This window comes from Dendrobates tinctorius, unplaced genomic scaffold (assembly GCF_039654945.1).
Source record: "Dendrobates tinctorius isolate UK_male_01 unplaced genomic scaffold, ASM3965494v1 ptg000070l, whole genome shotgun sequence".
In the NCBI taxonomy this organism is placed as follows: Eukaryota; Metazoa; Chordata; class Amphibia; order Anura; family Dendrobatidae; genus Dendrobates; species Dendrobates tinctorius.
This window is the reverse complement of record NW_027361738.1, coordinates 68,862,826-68,885,000: the sequence shown is the minus strand read 5'-3', so window position 1 is coordinate 68,885,000 and position 22,175 is coordinate 68,862,826. Positions and strand designations below refer to the sequence as shown.

The 22,175-nt window shown below is 45.0% G+C and overlaps 1 protein-coding gene across 9 annotated transcripts in view; it reads left to right on the top strand.

The window, feature by feature from the left end:
* The window catches only part of MLLT10 (MLLT10 histone lysine methyltransferase DOT1L cofactor), a 191,994-nt gene that overhangs the window by 60,476 nt on the left and 109,343 nt on the right, over window positions 1–22,175 (top strand). For 6 of the 9 annotated variants that reach the window (XM_073581823.1, XM_073581822.1, XM_073581827.1 and 3 more), the window contains 3 exons: window positions 7,485–7,588; window positions 11,252–11,345; window positions 22,008–22,103. The exons of 1 other annotated variant lie outside the window; for it this stretch is intronic. In XM_073581823.1, coding sequence (XP_073437924.1) covers window positions 7,485–7,588; window positions 11,252–11,345; window positions 22,008–22,103 — 294 coding nt within the window. The remainder of the gene's footprint in view (window positions 1–7,484; window positions 7,589–11,251; window positions 11,346–22,007; window positions 22,104–22,175) is intronic. 2 more of the 9 variants (XM_073581824.1, XM_073581825.1) reach the window with 2 other exon arrangements.

Here is a 22,175-nt window from a genome sequence, read left to right as displayed (position 1 = left end):
CAAAGGAAATCTGCTGGAAAAACGTGCGGATTTTGACCTGCGGATTCTGCGAAAAATAGATTCAGCGCGGAAAATTCCGCACACGAATCCGCAACGAGTGCACATGCCCTTAAGGTTCCCCATGTATCCACTTTTAGTGGTTCTTTTTTCCTCTTGAGCCCCTTTTTGTGCCCCTTTAACCACCACTACCCCCTTTTATCCCTTATTTTGCCTCTGATATCCCTTCTTTCCTTCTTCTGCTACTCTGTATTACCCCTTTTTCCACTTTTTTTTTTTTTTTTTATAACTCCTGTTGCCCATTTTCTCCTTTGTGTTTTGCCTCTTTGTACCACTTTTCCCCTTGTTTTTGCATTTGTTCTTTTTCCCCTTTTTGTCTCCTGCTGGGCGTCTTCCTCTTTTTTGATTGCGGTGCCCCTGTCTTTTTTTTTTTTTTTTTTTTAAACTTTTATTGCTCTTTGAACTGTGATGGATAGAACATTTCATGCAGATCAGAAACTTTGCATCTGATCCACCAGGATCATATTGTAGAGCAGGAGAAGCTGATAATTTTGATTTATATAGTTAAATAGAATCATAACTTGTATTTCTTTATCGCCTTATTGGGGGACACAGATGACCATGGGTGTATGCTGCTGCTGCTAGGAGGCTGACACTATGCAAAACAAGAAACTTAGCTCCTCCCCGGCAGTATACACCCACCGACAGGCACCAAGCACCTCAGTTTGTGCTTAGTGTCTTTAGGAGGCGGACCGGGATCTCCCCAGATTCGCATTTAATCCTTTTTCTTTTCAGGTTTTTGTTGTGTTTTTTTTTAATGATTTCCCCTTTCTTTTTCAGATACAGCTCAGGAAACGGGATGTGAGTTCATCCTGCTTTTCCTATTAATGCGGCTGAGCGAGCAATGTGGTATCGCCCACATCGCAACTCTCAGGCCCGCAGGCAGGACCTTCCCCTATCACCCTCGGGTACTAGGGGCCATGGATGGACGGTCCTAGCCGATTCCCCTCCTCACCCCTCTCCCAGGACAGGGCTGAGAGGAAGACGGCGGTCGCCAGCGGTGACGTTTCCCCTGACACGGGGATTGGAGCCGTCTTCTGCACCATACGGCGGTGCGGGTACTGAGGATCACCTCTCCCAGCGACCTGCGTTCTATCGCGGGCCCCTGTGGTCGGCCTCTTCAGGGACATCAGGTAGGTTTTTCTGAATGTTCCCTGCAGCCCTGCGCTCACAGGCCAGTCCAGGACAGCAGAGTACCTCTCCTCCTTTTGAATTTCCCGCCCCTTGAACCAGTGCTCTGGCAGGCGCGCGTCCCTCTTGTCGCGGGGGGGGGGGGGGGGTCCGGGGGGGGGGCGCGCTCCCTCCATCAGCGCTCCCCGTCCTCAGCGCTCCCCGTCCTCATCAGCTACAGGGAGGGAGTGCTTTCAAGCCCGGGCGCGCCGTCGCTAGTGAAAGTGAGGGAGCTCTTTCACTTTCATTTTCAAAAGTTCCTCCCTCTCCCTGCGCGCGCTTTCCCCGCGCGCTTTTTCAGCCTATCTCAGGGCTGCTTTCACTTCAGCCCTGTCACTGTCTTTGGCCGTCCCCCTCCCCTCTGGGGTCTCAGCCAATCGCGCCGTGCGGTGGCTTAGCCCCGCCCACCGCCAGCGTTTCTTCCTGGATTGCCGATCTTCTTCCTCCTTCTCTCCGGACCTCGCCTGGGGGACACATCGCTTCTGATCCTCGGTAGGCTAGACGCTGACTGTCCCTGACACCTAACTTAGCTCCCCCCCCCCGCAGTTTCCTCAGGCTGTGTTTTTTCTGCCTCTGAGACTTATGCACAACCCCGCAAGGGCCTTCTGCTCCAGACCCACCGCTACTCACTACACCTGCGCGCGCTGTAAAAAGAAGAGGGCTTCGGGTCAGTCGTCTCCCCTCTGCCTCTCCTGCAGCCCTTCCACCATGTTGGCCCCTCAGGAGCACTCCGAACCCCGGGCGGAGACCACCCCACCCCCGGAGTGGGCCGTGGCGATGTCTCAGTCAGTTTCTGAGCTGACTAAGGTGTCTCAATTGTTGGTCCAGGTCTTAGAGCGGTTACCTCAGCTATCTGCTGTCACCTGTGCACCGACCGCCTCGCATGGTGAGTCGCCAGCACCGGACCGTGGCCCTCAGACGGACAGACCAAGTCGGGGCTCTAGGAAGCGGGTCCTGTCTGGCTCTTCCTCCGGTTCGCAGGGTCCCTCTGCTTCTCTCAGGCTACGCTCCTCGTCCCCCTCATCGGCAGACGATCCGGGGTCAGGCGAGGATTCACTATCTGGATCAGACTCAGAGGCGGACGACATAGCTAGAACTCGGGAGATGGTAGGTAGTCTCATATTGGCTATATACCAAACACTCAAGATTAAGGAGGATAAGGCCCCCCCTCAGGAATGCTCTGTTTCCCTTAAGAAGGCAAGGCCTCCATCTCGAACCTTCCCTAATAAGGATTTCGACACTTCCTTGGCCAACCACTGGCAACATCCTGAGAAACGGTTCTCAGGCCGCAAGTACTTAGACGTACTTTATCCCTTTTATGCGGAGCTAGTCACGAAATGGACCAAAGCTCCCGAGGTAGATCCACCAGTTTCTCGTATTTCCTCTAAGACGGTCCTTTCCCTTCCGGACGGAGCTTCTCTCAAGGACCCATCAGACAGGCAAATAGTCGTTGGCTAAGTCTATCTTTGAGGCATCCGGTGCATCCCTATGCCCTATCTTCGCTTCCGCTTGGGTGGCGAAAGCCATTTCGGCTTGGGCAAAAATTCTGCGCAGGGGCGTTTCAGCGGCAGCTCCTCAAGACGAGCTGGCAGATTTAGCAGACCAAATTAATCACGCAGGCAAGTACCTTCTGGCCGCCTCCTTGGACGCGGCAGGGTGCGTTGCTAGAGCTAACAGCAACATTGTGGCAATACGCCGCATTCTTTGGTTGAAGTCTTGGAATGCGGATACTACCTCAAAGAAGTCACTCACCAACCTGGCATTTCACGGCACTAGGCTCTTTGGCGCCAAGCTGGATCAGTTAATCTCGGATGCCACGGGTGGAAAGAGCACTTCCCTTCCTCAGTCCCGTCCTAAGAGGTTCTTTAACAAGAGGGCTTCTCGGCCTTTTAGGTCCTTTCGCCCCTTCTCTCCCACAGACGGTTCATCCCAGCAGGACCGTAACACTGCTTCCAATGACCGGAGAAAGCCATCGTATAAGCCAGCCCCTCGCTGGAGATCCAGGGGTCAGCCTTCCAGGTCCTCAGGCGCTCGATCCGGAAGGTTTTCATCTAAGTGACGGGTCACCCCCACCTGGAAAGCTTTCCAGGGTGGGAGGCAGACTTTCCTTTTTCAAGGACGCGTGGCTATCCGTTGTCGACGACGCTTGGGTCAGGGAAATCATCACGTCCGGATACAAAATCGAGTTTTCTTCCCTCCAAACAGTCGTTTCTGTCTGTCCCGATCCCCAAAACAGCGATCACAGGTTCCTTCAGGCCGTCTCCTCTCTCCTTTCTGCCGGGGTCATCGTTCCCGTTCCTACAAACGAGTGGTTTTTAGGGTTCTACTCGAATCTCTTTGTAGTCCCAAAAAAGGACGGCTCACTTCGCCCAATTTTGGACCTCAAACGGCTCAATCGCCACGTGAAGATCCGCCATTTCAAGATGGAGTCTCTGCATTCGGTAATAGCCTCAATGGAGACCGGAGAGTTTCTCTGATCGGTGGATATACAGGATGCCTACCTCCACATCCCCATTTCTCGCCAGCATCAGAGATACCTCCGCTTTGCGATTCAGAACAACCATTATCAGTTCGTGGCCCTTCCCTTCGGCCTAGCCTCCGCCCCTCGTGTCTTCACGAAGGTGATGGCAACAGTCATGGCCATCCTTCGATCCAGAGGGATCCTTATCATCCCTTACCTGGACGATCTTCTGATCAAGGGCCCGTCCAGACAAGACTGTCTTCACAGCCTTCACATAACCTTGGATACCCTCGGACGCCTGGGATGGATAGTCAACAAGGACAAGTCCACTCTGTGCCCTACCCAGCGACTGACCTTTTTGGGCATGGAGTTCGATACGAATCTGGCCCGAGTGTTCTTACCGAGGGACAAGTTTTCAACCCTTCGCAAGGGGATCCAGTCCCTTCGGCGCTCGAGGGTCATGTCCCTTCGGTCCTGCATGAGAGTCCTGGGGAGGATGGTGGCCTCTATGGAAGCAGTGCCATTTGCACAATTCCACTCTCGCCCTCTCCAGCTGTTCCTCCTGTCAGTCTGGGACAAAACCTCGTTTTCTCTGGATCGCCCCATTCTTCTTCCGCTCAGAGTCAAACAATCGCTAATTTGGTGGACGTTGTCGACGTCATTTCTCCGCGGAAGATCCTTTCTCCCGCCTCGGTGGCAGGTCATCACCACCGATGCCAGTTTCCTAGGATGGGGGGCGGTCTACTGTCAGAGAACGGCCCAAGGGCGTTGGAACGCCCAGGAGACTCTTCTGCCCATCAACCTTCTGGAGATCAGGGCAATCTTCCTCGCTCTCCTTCGTTGGCAGCATCTTCTAGTAGGCAAGCCGGTCCGCATTCAGTCAGACAACGCCACGGCCGTGGCGTACATAAACCACCAGGGCGGTACTCGCAGCAGGCAGGTGATGTCGGAAGTGGCAAGGATACTTCGTTGGGCAGAGCGTCACGTGCCGGCGATTTCCGCCGTTCACATTCCAGGGGTGGAAAACTGGGCAGCCGACTTCTTGAGTCGCCAAGGGCTAGCGTCAGGCGAATGGTCCCTTCATCCCACAGTCTTCAGTCAGATATGCCAGCGCTGGGGCACCCCGGACGTCGATCTCATGGCCTCTCGGATGAACAACAAGGTTCCTCACTTTGTAGCCAGGTCCAGGGATCCATTAGCCGTCGGTTACGACGCCCTAGTAATCCCGTGGTCCCAGTTCCACCTACCTTACCTGTTCCCTCCGCTTGCCCTAATCCCAAGAGTGGTCAAAAAAGATAGTCAGAGGGCATCCCGGTCATCTTAGTGGCTCCAGACTGGCCGAGACGACCTTGGTACGCGGAGTTGGTGAACATGCTCACGGACGTCCCCTGGAGGCTTCCAGACCGTCCAGATCTTCTCTCGCAAGGCCCCCTTTACCACCAGAGTTCTCAATCTCTGAGTTTAACGGCATGGCCGTTGAGGCCGCAATTCTGAAGGAATCAGGGTTTTCCAACCGGGTCATTCAGACCTTGATTAAGGCTCGGAAGCCTGCTTCTTCCCGCATTTACCATAGGTACTGGAAGGCCTTTTTTCGCTGGTGTGACGAAAACGATGTTTTTCCACTATCGTTCTCAATTCCTTCCATTCTTGGTTTCCTCCAATCCGGCTTGGATGCGGGCCTATCCCTCAGTACTCTCAAAGGCCAGGTATCTGCCCTAGCAATCCTCTTCCAGACGGATCTGGCTTCCTTACCGCAAGTGAAGACCTTTCTCCAAGGAGTCGCCCATGTGGCTCCTCCTCATCGTTCTCCGATAGATCCATGGGATCTCAATCTTGTTCTTGGCGCTCTCCAGAAGGCGCCGTTCGAGCCGATTCAGGACATCCCTCTGTCTTTTCTTTCATGGAAGGTGGCTTTTCTGATCGCCATTACTTCCATCAGGAGAGTTTCTGAGCTGGCGGCCTTATCCTGTCGTTCTCCTTACCTTATCCTCCACCAAGATAAGGTTGTTCTCAGGCCAGTTCCTTCTTTCCTTCCGAAAGTGGTATCCCCCTTTCACATTAACGAAGATATCGTCCTTCCATCATTTTGTCCTGCGCCTGCTCATCCTCTGGAAAAGTCGCTCCACAAACTGGATGTAGTGAGAGCTTTGCGTGTTTACCTTGCCAGGACCGCTTCCTTTCGCCAATCTGATTCCTTGTTGGTCATTTCTGAGGGTCGCCGGAAAGGTCTTCTGGCCTCCAAGTCCACAATTGCTCGTTGGATTCGGTCTACCATCCTGGAAGCCTATCGTCTTCAGGAGAAACGGCCTCCTCCAGGGGTGAAAGCCCACTCCACCCGAGCTGTAGGGGCTTCTTGGGCTGTGCGACACCAGGCTTCGGCCTTACAACTTTGCAGAGCCGCGACCTGGTCATCTTTGCACACCTTCGCGAGGTTCTACAGGGTTCATACCCAGGCCTCGTCTGATGCAGCTCTTGGTAGGAAGGTGCTGCAGGCGGCTGCGCATTGACCGACCTAAGCTCTTCTTTATTTCGTTCCATTATTGCTGTTCCCACCCTCGGGACTGCTTTGGAACGTCCCATTTTCAACTGTGTCCCCCAATAAGGCGATAAAGAAAGAGGGATTTTGGGTTCTTACCGTAAAATCTCTTTCTTGGAGCCTTCATTGGGGGACACAGCACCCGCCCTGTTTAATTAGTACCGTGTTGGGTCTGAGAGTCCCTTGTTGAGTTGGTACATATGTTTATGGTTTTGGTTGCTTCTCCTACTGCTTTTTTCACCAACTGAGGTGCTTGGTGCCTGTCGGTGGGTGTATACTGCCGGGGAGGAGCTAAGTTTCTTGTTTTGCATAGTGTCAGCCTCCTAGCAGCAGCAGCATACACCCATGGTCATCTGTGTCCCCCAATGAAGGCTCCAAGAAAGAGATTTTACGGTAAGAACCCAAAATCCCTCTTTTATTTATATCTGTCCTCCATCCTCAGGAGTCCAGTGGGTGGTTATGATCAGTGATTGACAGCTAGCTCTGTTTGCACTCACTAGGACCACCCACTGGACTCTTAGTGTAAAGGCCCCTTTACATTTAGCGATGCACCAGCGATCCCGACCACGATACAACCAGGTCAGGATCGCTGGTGCATCGCTAAATGGTCGCTAGTGAGCTGCCAAACAGGCAGATCTCACAGCGATGTAGCAACGATACAGCGGTTACTTATCTTTCAGACGTGGCGATCCTGACGTCCACTCGTCGCCCGTCGGCGCCAGCAGGAAGCCCAGCAGGAAGCGCCCGACAAGAAATAGAGCTGCGCGATCAGCGATGGACAGCGTGGGAGCCGGTCGGAGGTAAGTATCACACACAGCGATATTGCTAGCGATAACGCTGCTGCGTCACCAAACCGGTGATGCTTTAGCGATATCGCTATGTGTAAAACCCCCTTAATTGAAGGAGGGATTTGAATGAATTTTCATTACACTGATTTTTTTCAGTTATGTACATCTCAGTTTTATAACCTATTGCTTTCAGACAGAGCAGCAGCAACATTTTCAACATGGCAGGTTCCCTTTAAGACACTTTTTTAGGCACTGGCTTAAACCCTTTGTGTAATTGCCTGGGGAGGTGTCGCTTGTTAAGAGTTCTTCCCAGAAAACTACTGAAAAATAGCAACAGCTGCTTGAAAGAAGGATGCACACAAGTAAATATACATAACATAAGGCCTGTATGAAACGTGGGTAATCCTCTAATGACCGTGTAATGAGTAGTGACTTGGATACTAACAGGTGGAGTTTTCTGCTTCTTTTGTAGACTTGCTATATTTGTGATGAGCAAGGGCGAGAGAGCAAAGCTGCTACCGGGGCTTGTATGACCTGCAATAAAAATGGATGTCGTCAAGCCTTCCACGTAACTTGGTAAGTGGTCGAAAAGCCAGAGCCTCTGGATGACACACACGTGACGAGCCCAGCCTGTGTGCTCACTGGGAAATTTATGAAATTTTACATGGCCGACATTCACAGTCCGAGTGCGGATCACAACATCTGAACTGGCCAAAGGTCTCCGACATATGCGGCCGGCTGACGTGTCTGCGGCCCGAACCTTAGTACCACAAAAGGAAATGAAATGAGACTGTAGGTCTTGCTGCAGTGTAAATTTATTTTGATCCGCCAAGGTGTCAAAAACTGAACTCATGCAACGTATCCAGCTGGGACGGCCTTTGCTAAGGACATCTCTTGTGGGTGCAATTGGCAGTGAGATGCTTTTCTCAAATCCATCATGTTAGGGGCACCCTTAAACAATTTAATCAGTGGACAAATCATCGGGAACCAATCTATCAGTGCACCCCATGTAGAGAGGCCTTAAAGGGGTATGCCCATCTTGTACATTTGGGGTGTATCTCACGAACGCAGGTCCCAGCAATGGCACCTACATCTATATCAAGAAACAAATTTAGGAGAAAAAAGGGAGCAAACGAATCCAAGTAGTATAAAAATATCAAAATCTTTGAGAAGGAGAAAGCGCCTCCTGAGCGCGAAACGTACGTCGGAGGTTTGTTCCACGGCTAGGGGTAACTGTGCACCACCTGGTAAGCTTTTTCCATTTGACTGTCGCTGAGATATGATGTAACTTATGATGAATGTTATGGATTCTGCTTGACGTCATTAGCCCTATTGCCTAATTACACATCGGCTGGTTACCCTGAGGATATTTTGTCCAGCCTACATGGCGATTATTTGGCATTTGTAACAGCCCTTGTGTCGGCATATTTTACAAACTATCCTGGCTAATGTTATATACAGGTGCAGTCTTTTTTTTTTTTTTTTTTTTTTCTTCACCCCCACGTGCCGTCTTAATATTGGTGTCTATTTGTCATCTGCAACTTTGCTGGATATATATATATATATATATATATATATATATATATATATATATATATATATATATATATATATATATATTGTCTGTGCTCGCATTTAATAAAGGATTTTGATATTTTTATACTACTTGGATTCGTTTGCTCCCTTTTTTCTCCTAAATTTGTATGTTTATGGAACGGAACATAATATTATGGCGGCTTATTTCCATGGATTGCCGCATTGTGTTTTGTTGAAAGTATTGGGCTCATGTTTATTTCTAAATCTATATCAAGAAGTGGTGGTCCTTTCTAATGACAGCAGGAAGAGATGGGGCTCCGTTCTATAGATACATTGAATTCCCTTTGAGACCAGCATACACTATATTATGTCCTATCCCATGTATATACAATAAATGTACAAGTTGTGAGTACCCTTGTAAGGTACATGTGAGAAGATCGGTGAAATCTCTCAGACCTCCACTTATTTCTGTAATTAAACCCTCTATAAAAGGCGTAAACCCGTTTGATACTGCACAGAGATTTGTTACTGAAAATCTGACAGTGCTAGTTTTAGGGTTGTGGGCTCTCTCCAGATACTGAATGCTCTGAGCAGTGCCAAAGGTCCCTCTCATTCATACAGTAAGCAGAGTGGAGCCGGAGTCCTTGTAGTGTCGCCTGTAGGAAGGCTGCCCATAAACTATGCATCTGTGGGTATTAATGTGCTGCATGGTCGAGTACCAAAGCGCAGAACCTCTTGGGGCATTCTTGACCATGTGGCCAGTCCAAGTGAGGTACTTTGACTCCATGTGCTTTATCTGTACAAACTATCCTGTCAAAAACAGCACTGCAGAAAAACTGCATCCGCCTTGTGCGCAGGCACATACGACCAGGTTCACACACAGCTTTTTCATGTGGAATTCCGCCCCAGAATCCAGAACAAAGAGAATTTCACCCCTTCGTGACAGGCCACATTTTTCAAATTTGAAGTGTCACTTTACGTGGCAATAACTCTGGAAAGTTTATAATATATATATATTGTAGGGATTCGACTCGCTCAGGTGCAGCGGGAGACAGTCAAGAGGCAGGTTCCTTTTAAAGTTCATGCGGTTTATTTGCGTCATAAACCATAAATCAGCATATCACCAAAAGCAGCCTCTAGCTTCGGCAGAAAAGAACATAAAAATGTCCATTACTTCAGGCTCAGTCCTGGAGCCTCAGCAAAGCACAGGAGGCTTATCCCTGCTCACATACAGCCAGCATACATAGGCCTCACCGGGTCAGCAGCCTCAGCACGCGGTCTTCAGGAAGGTAGCCCACCTTCCTCCACCTAGGCCTGCCGGGACCTTCCACATGGCCCAATCAGATCCATGCTCTCTCTCCCATGTGACCAGACCTCAGGTACCTTATATGGTCCATAACCACACCCACTCACTAAAGGTCCTATTACACACATCCACACACAGGCTTCCCTGACACATTGTAACGGAAACATCAGCAGTACCTTTGCTGATCAATACTCGAGCCTGCATCTCAAGGCCACCTACCTTGGGATACATAGCGGTCATTCAGCATCCTATACCCATTACCACAATGGATATGGCTGTAGGCCCGTCCTGGGACACCCACACGGCGCCCCTAGCGGACATAGTGGTCACTACACCACAATATATATATATATATATATATATATATATATATATATATATATATATATATATATTGTATAAGAAATTCCCCAACAATGTAAAAGAAAAATAGCAATTTTCAAACTGAATGATTTCCCCTTTAATCCAGATCAACATACCACGCAAGAAAGTTAATAACATTTCCCTCATATCTACCTTACATCAGCACATCTGTAAAATATTTTTTTTTTTTTTTTTTGCCACCTAAGTGTTGGTAACTCCTGAACAGGCCATTGTAGCCGGCAGACTCGTACAAGGCTGTGAATTGCCATGGCAAACATCAGGACCACACATTGATGATCTCAGGATGCCGATGGGATTAAAGAGGGATCCCCCACACTCTGTTAACCCTCTAGATCAGTGTTTCTCAACTCCAGTCCTCAAGACCCACCAACAGGTCAAGTTTTCAGGATATCCTTAGCATTGCACAGGTGATTTCAACACCTGCTGAAGCATTAATTCCATCACCTGTGCAATACTAATCCTGAAAACATGACCTGTTGGTGGGTCTTGAGGACTGGAGTTGAGAAACACTGCTCTAGATGAAGTAGTCGCTATTGAAAGCAGCAACTAAGGGGTTAAACGGCCATGGTCCGTGCCAACACTGATTTTTATAAGGTCAATTAAAAGACTTATTGGTGGTCACTAAGGGGTTAATGCAGTTTTTGATGTGGGTTGTGAAACAGATCTGCTCGAAAATGTATGTCAGAAAAGCCTGTGTGAGCACTGACAAAAAGGATAACCCATCTGAAACCATGTAGTAACAATCCAAAGCGCTACCAAGTAATCTGAAGGTTTTCGGGGCTATGTTCTGATGCCGCGGTATCCGAGAGGTCCTATGAGCGATCCAACGAGCAATTCCTGACCTCATTGGCTGATGGTGGGATTCTTTGGCATCCTTCGAGGTTTTGGTCATACCTTTACGCTCTTGTTTTACCTTGATTATTTTCCATGTACAATCTGCTGAAATATATATTTCTCTTTCCTCGTCCCGTTGAGTACACAATCTGATCCAGGCTTTGCCTTTCTTTTTTTAGTGCACAGTTTGCCGGACTTCTCTGTGAAGAAGAAGGGAACGGAGCAGACAATGTGCAGTACTGCGGTTACTGTAAATACCACTACAGTAAATTGGTAAGGACCCGAGCGGCCACGTCCTCAGTACCTGTGTATGGCCCACTTACCTGTGATGTCACAGGATTTATGGAGAGGTTCAGGGCACTGTTCATTCCCATGATGCAGGACACAGAAGGGAATAATTCATAGGTTCATATGGCAGAGAACCCCGCCTTGGAGGCACAGAGATTGGAGCGTCTGTACTGGCGTCATGGCTGGGGCCTTTTTTTGCATCCACAGTTGCCCGCCGGATGCTGCTGATTATTTTTCACTTTTTTATTTTTTAATTAAACTTTTTAACATTTTCTTGGAAATGAGTAAAGTCTGATATCTTCCCTGGTTGTAAATCTACCTTTTAGGCTGAGTTCACACGTGGCGTTTTTTTCGCGTTTCCTCTGCGGTTTTAACCGCGCGATTTTGTCGTGAAAACGCAAAAAATAAGCATCCCATGCATTCCTATGGGATTCCGCAATGCTGTGCTAATGCTGCGGTTTTTACCGCGGCGGAATCGCTTTGCGGTAAAAAACGCAGCATGCTCATTAATTTCGCGGATTCGCGGCGCTCCCGCACCCATAGGGATGCATTGTTCTGCTTACTTTCCGCATGTGGCTGTGCACACCATGCGAAAAGTAAGCAGAACATTTGCGGATGGTACCCACTGTCCGGAGAAGAGGAGACTGTCCTCCGGGCTTTGGGTACCACATCCCTGTAAAAATTAGAACTTAAAATAAAAAATATTGTTATTCTCACCTTCCGGCGTCCCGCACAGCCTTCCCGCCTCTCTCCACGCTCCCGGTCCCAGTAAGCCTTTGCGAGCGATGACGTCCGTTCTCGCGGGATCGCGAAGTCTCGCGGTCATTCGCGCAACGTCGTCGCGAATGACCGTGAGACGTTGCGATCCCGCGATAACGGACGTCATCGCGGTAATTGTCGCAAAGGCGGCCTCAATAGTAAAAAGTTGGTCACACTCGTCAAACACTGTTTGACGAATGTGACCAACCTGTCAATCAGTTCTCCAAGCGATGATACAGATCGCTTGGAAAACGCTAGCAATTCTGTAAGCTAATAACGCCTGTAAAATGCTAGTTTTTCAGCGGGAAAATCGCGGGAATTTAAAATGCGATTTTCCCGCGGAATGGAATTCCGGAATTCTCGCGGTAATTTCCGCGAGAGTTCCGCTACGTATGAACCCAGCCTTAGTATTAGGAAATTGCCCCCACCCGCTTACTCTAAAGGGGTTGTCCGGCTGATTTGATGCTAGGTGTAAGGAGATGTTTGTGGATACCAGCTGAGCACATATCTTATTAATTTGAACACGCGTACAATATTCGATGTCCATTGCACTTGGTTGCTGTCCCATCTGCCATGCAACAGCGCGTCTCCAAGCTCGTTGAGTCTGGACGCTGACTTTAACACTCTTTTGTTACTGAAATCTATCCCATTCCAAATCGGGATGGTCCAGAGGAACCTCGCTGATAAAACAGCCTGTGTTTTCCGACAATCTCAGTGTTGTCATTAATTTCCTGTCGAATTTGACAAATGTGATATATAAAAATAAAAAAAAATTCAAATGCGCCCTAAATATGGCCGAGGGCCTGAGATCACCTCGTGTCTTAGCAGATTGAATTGGAAATATTGGATGCAGGAGTCAAACGGAAAAGAGCTTCCTCAAGGTGGATGTATCTGGGCCAAGTCCTCGCCGCTGTGTGACATTGATGGTAGAAAGGGGTGTCTGTCGGGGTAAATTCAACAGTGGGTGGGAAATCGAGAGATGACACAAGTCTGGTCTCCATATAAGCAGGGATGTGGTTAATAAATACAGTGTATTATCTGAATTGTGAAAGAAAATCATTAACCAATTGAATTATATAATTTTGGGGTGGTATTCTTCTTCCTGTAATACATTCAGATAATTTTTATGATCCCTTGGTCATTCCTTGTGTACTATTCCCCATTAGACATCTATTCTGTAGCGTTCTCTTTATAATTACACCATTCCTCTGTTATTCCTAGTGGAAAGGTATGAATAGATGGACATCTCAGTGACTCTAGTCACCTGGTTTGTCTCTACACATCCCATTGACCAGGGGAATGTTCACATCCAGTTGTCAATGTGTTTGTACATTTTCAGGGGGAATAATAGAGAAATGGTGCAGCACAGAGTTCGAGGATAAGATGCTCCTGAATTATTTCATTGGGAGGAAGGTTTGATCTCAATTTCTTGGTCACCAGTTCTCTTGGATGATAACTTTATCTGGAATTGTCTACATTTACGCTTTCGGACATCTGCACATTGGGAATAAGGCGACGTTATGATGAGACTGGGGGGACACACCTCGCTTTCTTCACGATTGTCCAACAGCGCAGAAGATGGTGTATTGCTGCCCGACAGACCTTCTGCTGTCTGAGGCCAAATTACGTAATTGCCTTTTATTTTCTGACACCACTGAATTGTAGGCTGGATTGTTCGCAGTACAGACGATGGAACAGATTTATTAATACTGCCTTAAAGAGAATGTCATAAAAAATGATCTATAGTATAAATCAGTTTTTATTGTTAAATGTATCACAAAAAAAGGAACAAACTGCCTCCCTTCAGAATTCCTGCCTAGTTTTAAGCTGGCCACATACATTAGATGGCTGTTGACCAAAAGGTTGTTTGACTAGCAGCCATCTCAACCAACTCTCCCGAATGAGAGAGCCGACAACTGACTTGTCAGCCAGCGGATCCCAGGGAGGACAATATGATCCACAATATGACCTGCCTGATCGACAGCTCTGCCGACCATCAGTCGGCCAGCACCCCCAGACACCTTAGACCATCGGGTGCACCCATCGATGTCGTCGGGTTCTTCCATCATAAGTCTGTGTATGGTCAGATTTAGACACGCTCCTGTTCTGTACAGAAGACTCTATTTTTATTACACTCTTCTACATATTATCACAAAGTTATGAAATTAGCCATTTATTCATGGTTTTGACCTCCTGTATTCAGATCTGACAATGAACATTTTTAGTTGGCTCTTGTTTCTGTGATAAGAGTTGTCCTTTTACTACTACATATAATTAATGCATAAACGTTTCAGTACTTTAAAACACTATTATTTTTGCAAGTAGAAATATGCAGAATATTTTGTTTGCCAAATTTCTGATATTTATTTAAAGGAAACTTGGCAGCAATTCAAATAACTAAAACGTGACCAAACACTAATGCAAATTACCATCACAGACAGGATTACAATAAATTACAACACCTCTATATACAGTAGATAACACAGGATCCGACAATCACAATAGGTGATGTCACAGCTCACCTCCTCCTGTTTAATAACGGAGAAAGTCTCTATGTACATTAGATAACAGGATCTGCCAATCACAATAGGTGACATCACAGCTCACCTTCTCCTGTTCAATGACTGATAACTCCTCTATATAAAGTAGATATAGGGAATGTTCTAAAATCAAAACGAATCACCTATCCGTAGGTTCTCCACCATCTGAACATTGACTGCGGAGACTCCCCCCTTCTGGTGATTTAGAAGAGGAAAACGTGCTATAATAGACCCAGCAGACAAAAGATGCGCCAAGGCTGTCACAGTGCTGCTCGTTGTGCGGAAGCTTTAACGCGTCCTCCTTTGTTACACCACCTCTTATAGTTGGCTTACATGAAATCATTATCAAATAAAACAATAATACATATTTTGAAGAGCTTGTTTGCAAGATTTTTGGTGCAAAATGTTCTAAAATTCTGTGACCCTTAATGTAGTAAAACCTTGTTAGACTTTTTGTCTAATTAGTAGCGATAGAAGCCTCAACATTGCTGTGATGACTACACTATAAAGTTGACATAACGCGTGACCGTGTTTTCCGGCGGTGCTACCCCATAACCATGTCGGGATCACACATGACATTGAACAGGGGACGGTCTGTCCGATAGCGCGGCACATCATTTGTGCAGAGTCGTGTACTCGTATGGAAAGCTGCCTCGTAATAGCCATGATAATTCCCGGAATGTATAATCCATTTACAGGGATATTATGTACAGTGTAATCTCTGCATACTTGGGAAGTATGGAATACATTTAGACAAAAGGGCTCTTTAAGCATGTCATGAACATGAAGTTTAGCGGCGTAAACTGCTTTACAACTGAATTCCCGTATTGTTCGCAATTCATTTCCTTGCCAAGGGCCTGGTTTTCTCCGTAAATTGGAAAAGTAGAGCATTTCTAATGTACGTTTCAGAATAGGCGATCAGGTATCTGTGTAACCCGGGGGTGATAAGTTTTAGGATTGATTACCAACTTGAGTTGCGGCCCCTATTCTGCCCTGCCAGCATCAGTGTTACTCCTTCAGGTTTCTGTATGCTGAATGAGAATTCCCTGAATCCATTTCCAGGCTTATTAATTTCTTTTATATGGCTAATAGGAGATTTTATACGGTGAGTATAATAGGTCTAAGTTTCTCCTTTGCAGTGCAAGGGCCTACGTCAGAGTCAATTCCATCACGAACTGTGGCATATGCGGATTTTACCATGAGCTCATAATGATTTTACTGCAAAATCTGCATCTGGTGAGTTTGCAGTGTTCGAGTAAGGAAAGGGTTTATGTCTCTATGCCTGCCAAATCTCATAGGGCGTGAGTAGATTTCGGGAGAACTGTTCAGAATAAAGGATTGATAAGTGGTGTGACCAATCTGGGTGGACACAGAGTGTCTCTTTATTATGAAGCTATGAATTCTACTATTTGCTGACTTGTAAGAAACTATTATTATTTTTTATTTTTCTCATTTACATAACTCCTTTTTAATTCCACAGCGCTTCACAGACATTATGGGCACTGTCCCCGATGGGGCTCACAATCTAAATTCCCTATCAATATGTCTTTGGAATGTGGGAGGAAACCCACCCAAACACAGGGAGAACACTTTGCAGATGTTGTCCTTGGTGGGATTTTAACCCAGGACCCCAGCGCTGCAAGGCTGCAGTGCTACCCACTGAGCCACCGTGCCGCCCTCAACTACTAAATTTAAGCACGGGACGCCTATACTCATGAAGGGTATAAAATAAAAGAACACTGACAAATATTGGAGATGGTTGGAAATCGCAATCTGTGCTGTTCTTATTCTCACTGGCCATAAACTGAATCCCCTAAACTTCTAAGCTGGAGTTAGTACTGCTCTAAAGGTGGGAAATGAGCTTTATTCCTCCTGGCAGCCTCTAGCTGTCAGCCATAGGGATGTGACCGGTGGTACTGACTGACAGCGGTTACGGCCGGCACCCACTATGCATAGTGTCAACTGAAGCCACGCCTCTGACTGAAAGCTGGAGGCTGCCGGGAGGAATAAAGCCCGGTAACCATGCTTTAGTGCTGTCACCGAGCATCTTCAGAATGCATGTTAATAGTGGGTTTTGACATGAAAACTTCCTTATTATGGCCATGTTCTTACATTGTGAAAATTTCTGCTGTAGATTTGGTAAAAAATTTGCAATTAATCTGTAGACAGAATCTGTATGTATTGTCAGTTTTGTTGTGGATTTCACTTTACTCTATTACAAAGCATGTTTCATGGTAAAATCTGCAGAGAATATCCACCCACAGATGTGCGCGTCGCAGCTTTGAATTCCGCACTATTTGTGTGGATTTTTTTCTCTACAACTAGTGAATGGGATTTTGAAAGCCCCATTTATTTGTGTTGTGCTGTAAATACTTGTAGATGCGCAACTCAAATCCGCAGCGAATCCTAAACGTGGGAACACAACCTTAGGGCTTTGTAGTGCTGCTTGATGCTAGAGAACCGAACTTTGTCAGCTCATTTCATTCATCTGCTACTGATATGAGGTGAACAGTCAGTCAAAAAATGATTCTAAGTTACCCAACACCTCACAGAGCTATAGATTGTGCCAGGGCTGTGGAGTCGGAGTTAGTTTTGGTTGGAGTCGGTAGAAATATACCGACTCCGACTCCAGCTTTAAAAAAAATGTATTAATATTTCATAATTGAACTTTCATATGAATTTTATAAATGTTACTCAAATATATATGTTCTATCAAACTATGAACAACCGTGATAAGCAGTTCTGCTGGAGATAGACATTTCTTACTTCTTGTGTGTCACTGTTCTCCACTGCCTTTATCTAATCTTATACTTGGTTAACCTCATGCTGCCCCAACCCCCCTACTTACAATGTATGAAACTGAAAGTGAAAATGTGTTGCAAATTCTTAGTAGTAAAGCTCCTCCTCTAAACTAGATCATACTAGGTGTGCGTCTTCCAAGCATCTCACAGCTGCCTGCTACTCAGAAGAGGAAGACTGTAAGAAGTATTATCCTTTCAACAAACTTTGCATCAGTTAACTGTGAGTACATGAGGAATAATAACAGTATTACTGACCACTATATCAGTTGTACGACCTGGCAATAATTTTGTACAATTGTTTTTAGGAAAAACAATTGTCATTTGGATTGTGAATGCAGAATTAAAAACCTGAGAATGTCAAAGAAGCATCACATTAAATCAGCTGTATTTGAATATTTCACCATCACTCAAGATAGAAAACATTATGTCTGTCAGTGTATGACAAATGATCCAGACGAAAACAAATGCTGTGAAGCCAAGATGAGTGCATATTCAGGCAAAGATAAAAATGCTCCTACCAGAGCTTCTAATCTAAAGAGACATTTACAGCGCTTTCATCCAGAAGTACTGAAAGCAGTGGATGAGAAAGACTGCATCCAAACCAATGAACCAGTGCCCAGCTCTTCCAGCCAAACAAAGGAGCAGAGAACTTTGCAGCCATCAGTTGCAAGATATTTTGTCAGTGACAAAGTTACTGTGACAATGACAGTAGATACATTTAAAAAACAGATCATAGAGCTTGTTGTAAAGGATAGTGTGCCTATTTCATTATTTTCACGACCAGCTTTTATGTGTCTGAATGGGGAAATGGCCCGCAAGCTTGGTGTTTCTCTGGAGAGAGAGAGTATTAGAAAATTAGTAATCGAAGAAGCTTTTAAACAAAAGGAAGAACTTAAAAAAACTCTCAAGGGACGCTTTCTGTTTCTTAAAATGGATGCCTGCACACGTCACAGAGTGAACTATTTTGCCATCAATGTCCGATTTGTTTGTGACAAAAATGAAATAGTTACCAAGACATTGGCAGTAAAAGACACCAAAGCTCATCACACCAGTGAGTTTCTCCATGTCTTGGTGGAAAAGGTTCTGCAAGACTATGAACTTAAAAAAGAACAAGTTCTTTCTGTCGTAACTGACAATGCTTCAAATATGATAAGTACTATTAAGCTAATGAATGAGAGTAATGATGTTGACCAGCAGCTAGAAGGACATTCTGGGTCCACAGACACAGAAATGTTTGAAATAGAGGAACACAGTATTGTAACTGAGGAGCAAACTGAAGTTGCTTCAGATGAACAGCAACATGATAGTTTAGATGATCTTGTTGAAACTGTGTCAATATGTTCTTTCATTCATCACATGCGCTGTGTTGTGCATACGCTACAGCTGGCTATAAGAGACAGTCTGCAACAAGGACATGCTGCTGCACTGATTGGCAAGGTGAGAAAATTGGCTACTGTTGCCAGATCCCCTAAAGTTGACTCAATTTTGAAGAGACGTGCTGGAAAAGGGGCAATTATTGATGAAGCCACACGATGGGGCAGTACTTAATGATTCAGCGCTTGGTTGAACTTAAAACCTTTCTTGTAGACATGGCTAACCCTCAACTGATGCTAAATGAAAGTCAGTGGAATCAGGTGACTGAGCTGGAAAAATTGCTAGAGCACCCATTTACAGTGACTAAAAAATTACAAGCAGAGGACTTAACTCCAGGTATTTTCTTAAATGAGTGGAAGAACCTGATGTTTCGCCTGTCCCAAAGAGGAGGGTTAATTGCAAGTGGCATTGCTACATCAATGAAACGGAGAGAGGAGCTACTATTACAAAATAACATTCTTTTGGCAGCTGTTTATGTAGACCCAATGCATCGGATTCTTCTAGAGGATCAACAGCTAAGTAAAGGAAAAGAAGCTCTGTTTGAAATAGTAAGGATGAAAGGGTTGCAGAACAGTCAGGAGGAACAAGAAAAATTTGGTCGTCCTGCCACATCTTCACCCTCATCATCAACTGATGAAGAATTTAATTTCGAAAAATATTTGGATCACAAGGACCGTGCAAAGCGTTCCCGCATAGAAGAAGAGTCATCCCCATCAAGGAACACAGCCAGTACATTTGAGCAGAATTTTTCATGTGCACTAAAAGAAATTGAGAAATTTGACCGTTCATCAAAAATAACAGTGAAACAAGCGATTCCTCTGTATCCTGACATTGTCAGAGATGTTGCCCGAGTGGTTACTGCTTTGCCACCAACACAAGTTAGTGTAGAGAGGTTGTTCTCTGCTCTCAAAATAATTAGATCAGATTTGAGGGCATCCATGAAGGAGGATCTGACAGAGGCAATACTTTTTCTGAGGACAAATTTATAGATTTCTTCTTATTAACTGCATAAAAGTGTTTATTGCATATTTACTTACAGTTTAGAAAAGTTTATAAAAGTTATTTGCTATATTCTAATTGTATTCTAATAAATGTAGTTTTTGCTCTAAGTGGTCTGATTACTTATATGATGGTGAGAAACTGAATAAGCACGATGTTTAATATTTTACAACAGTAAATTTGTTATGAATTGGCCATTTATGAAGGAGTCGGAATCGGAGCCTGATAAAATCCAGGAGTCGGAGTCGCAACTGTGGCTTACCGACTCCACAGCCCTGGATTGTGCAAGTATGACTAGATGGTAATCTCGTGTTGCCTAAATCTGTCTTGTTTTATGGGTTTCTATAATTGTGTGTTGTAGCTGCTGGAGGTCAGGTTTAGGTGTAGTTCACACTAGTGTTGTAGTTCTGCTATAGGAACAGAATGAGAACTCCAGGAAGAAATTGAGCCGCCTTACGTCAGACTGACCGCAAACTGAGTAGCCTTCACTTTACGCCCCAAAAATAGTACAACATGGTGCACGATCTTCCTGTAAAACTGCGATGCAAGTGTGAACTCGGCCTTACCTGTGAAACCATGAAAACTCATACTCTGTGTCCAATTGTTCCCAAACACTAACATACCTCTTGAAAGTTCTACTCTAGTCTTCATCGGTATAGCTTTGGGGATTATTTTTTTTTTTTTGTGGTTTTAATCGTTATTTTATGGATCCCAAATCTATGACTAAGTTACCAAGTCCTGGATACAGTTCAGAGAATTCGTTCTCTAGCTTGAGGACTTTTTAATTGGACATTCCTTTTTTATCTTGAAGATTCTATGGGAATTTGAAGCTTGGTAGCAAAAAGAAGGGAAAAAAAATGAAGCACAAACCTTTATAAGGAATTAACCTCTAAATAAAAAAAAAATTGTTTAAATCTATTAAGATAAAATTAAGATGGTGATCAAAGGTTTAATACTCACGTTAAAGAGGAAAGTATCATTAGATTGATGTACCCTGAACCTGCAGAATTACCGTCAGGTATGTTTTACTCTGAAATGCTGCAGCATTTGTGTGAAAACAGTTTGAAAAGGCTTTTCCCCAACTTTATCTAGTTGATTGACAGGTCTGTCCAATGTTGTGTACATAGGAAGAGACCTATCAGTCATAAGGAGGGGGGGGTTGAGGATGACAGTGAACTAATCAGGTCTTTCCCTATAGTCCCCTTGAATCGAAGTTTCAGACGAAAACATACCATAAATCATACCAAGATGAATAATTCAGAACTTTTTCCACCTTTGTCATGCCTAATCTGTACAAAGCCATTGAGAAAAAAAAATAATTTTGAGGGGCGTAATAAAAATAGCAAAAACAAAGTGTGGTTCCATAAGTATGAACACCCTCTTATCATTGGGGATATAGTTGTGTTCAGAATTAGCCAATCATTAAAACCATGATAAGTAGCAGTCAATATACATCTGCCATCATCTACAGTGATTCTCATTAACCACATATGAAGTGTAGCTGTTCCTGACATTTTCTTAGTTGAATTCTACAGCAAAAGACACACAGTCCGTAAACCGCTTACAACACAGCAAAGGGATGTCATTGTTGAAAGTTATAAGTTAGGAAAAGGGTACACCAAAAATGTTCAAGGCTTTATATATGCACCGTATATCATGGAACAAGGTGAAGATAGTCATTAAGAAGTGGCTTAAATTTGGCACAACATTGGAACAGGACATCTCTAAAAAAAAATTGATAGAAGAAAATTGGCTGGCGAGAGGCCTACAGCAACATTGAAGGAGCTGCAGGAATTTCTGGCAAGTACTGTTTTCAGTTAATTTTCATTGGATTTGTATGGATTATGGATGAAAGAAAAGATAGTTTTCAAAGGATTCTTCTTGGTATGATTATTATTTTTTTTTTTTTTTTTTTACATGGCAAAAATCTAGTTTTTTAACAATGGTGTGTAGACTTTGTATCCACTGTACATGGTGCTATACATCTAAATCCAAGTTTAACCATGCAGTATGGATGGTGCAGAACATCTGTTCTCAGTCACATAGTATTTTATTTTGTTTTGCCAGAAAACGTGATGCTGCTTCAGTGTTTTTTATTATAAAGTACCATCACTTTTTTTTTTTTTTATATAGTGACCTGTTTATTTTTATTTTTTTACCTGTGTGTTTTATAGAAAAATGGCAAACTGGATTTTAGTAGATCATTTGATCAATGTTTAAGTGATTCTTCCTCTCACTCTCAGGATAAGCATCATGAGAAGGAGAAAAAAGTAAGTTTACTGGCTCCGCATGCGTGGAACAAGCGCTCCATCCAATCCATCGTGACGTTCTACTCCTCCCAT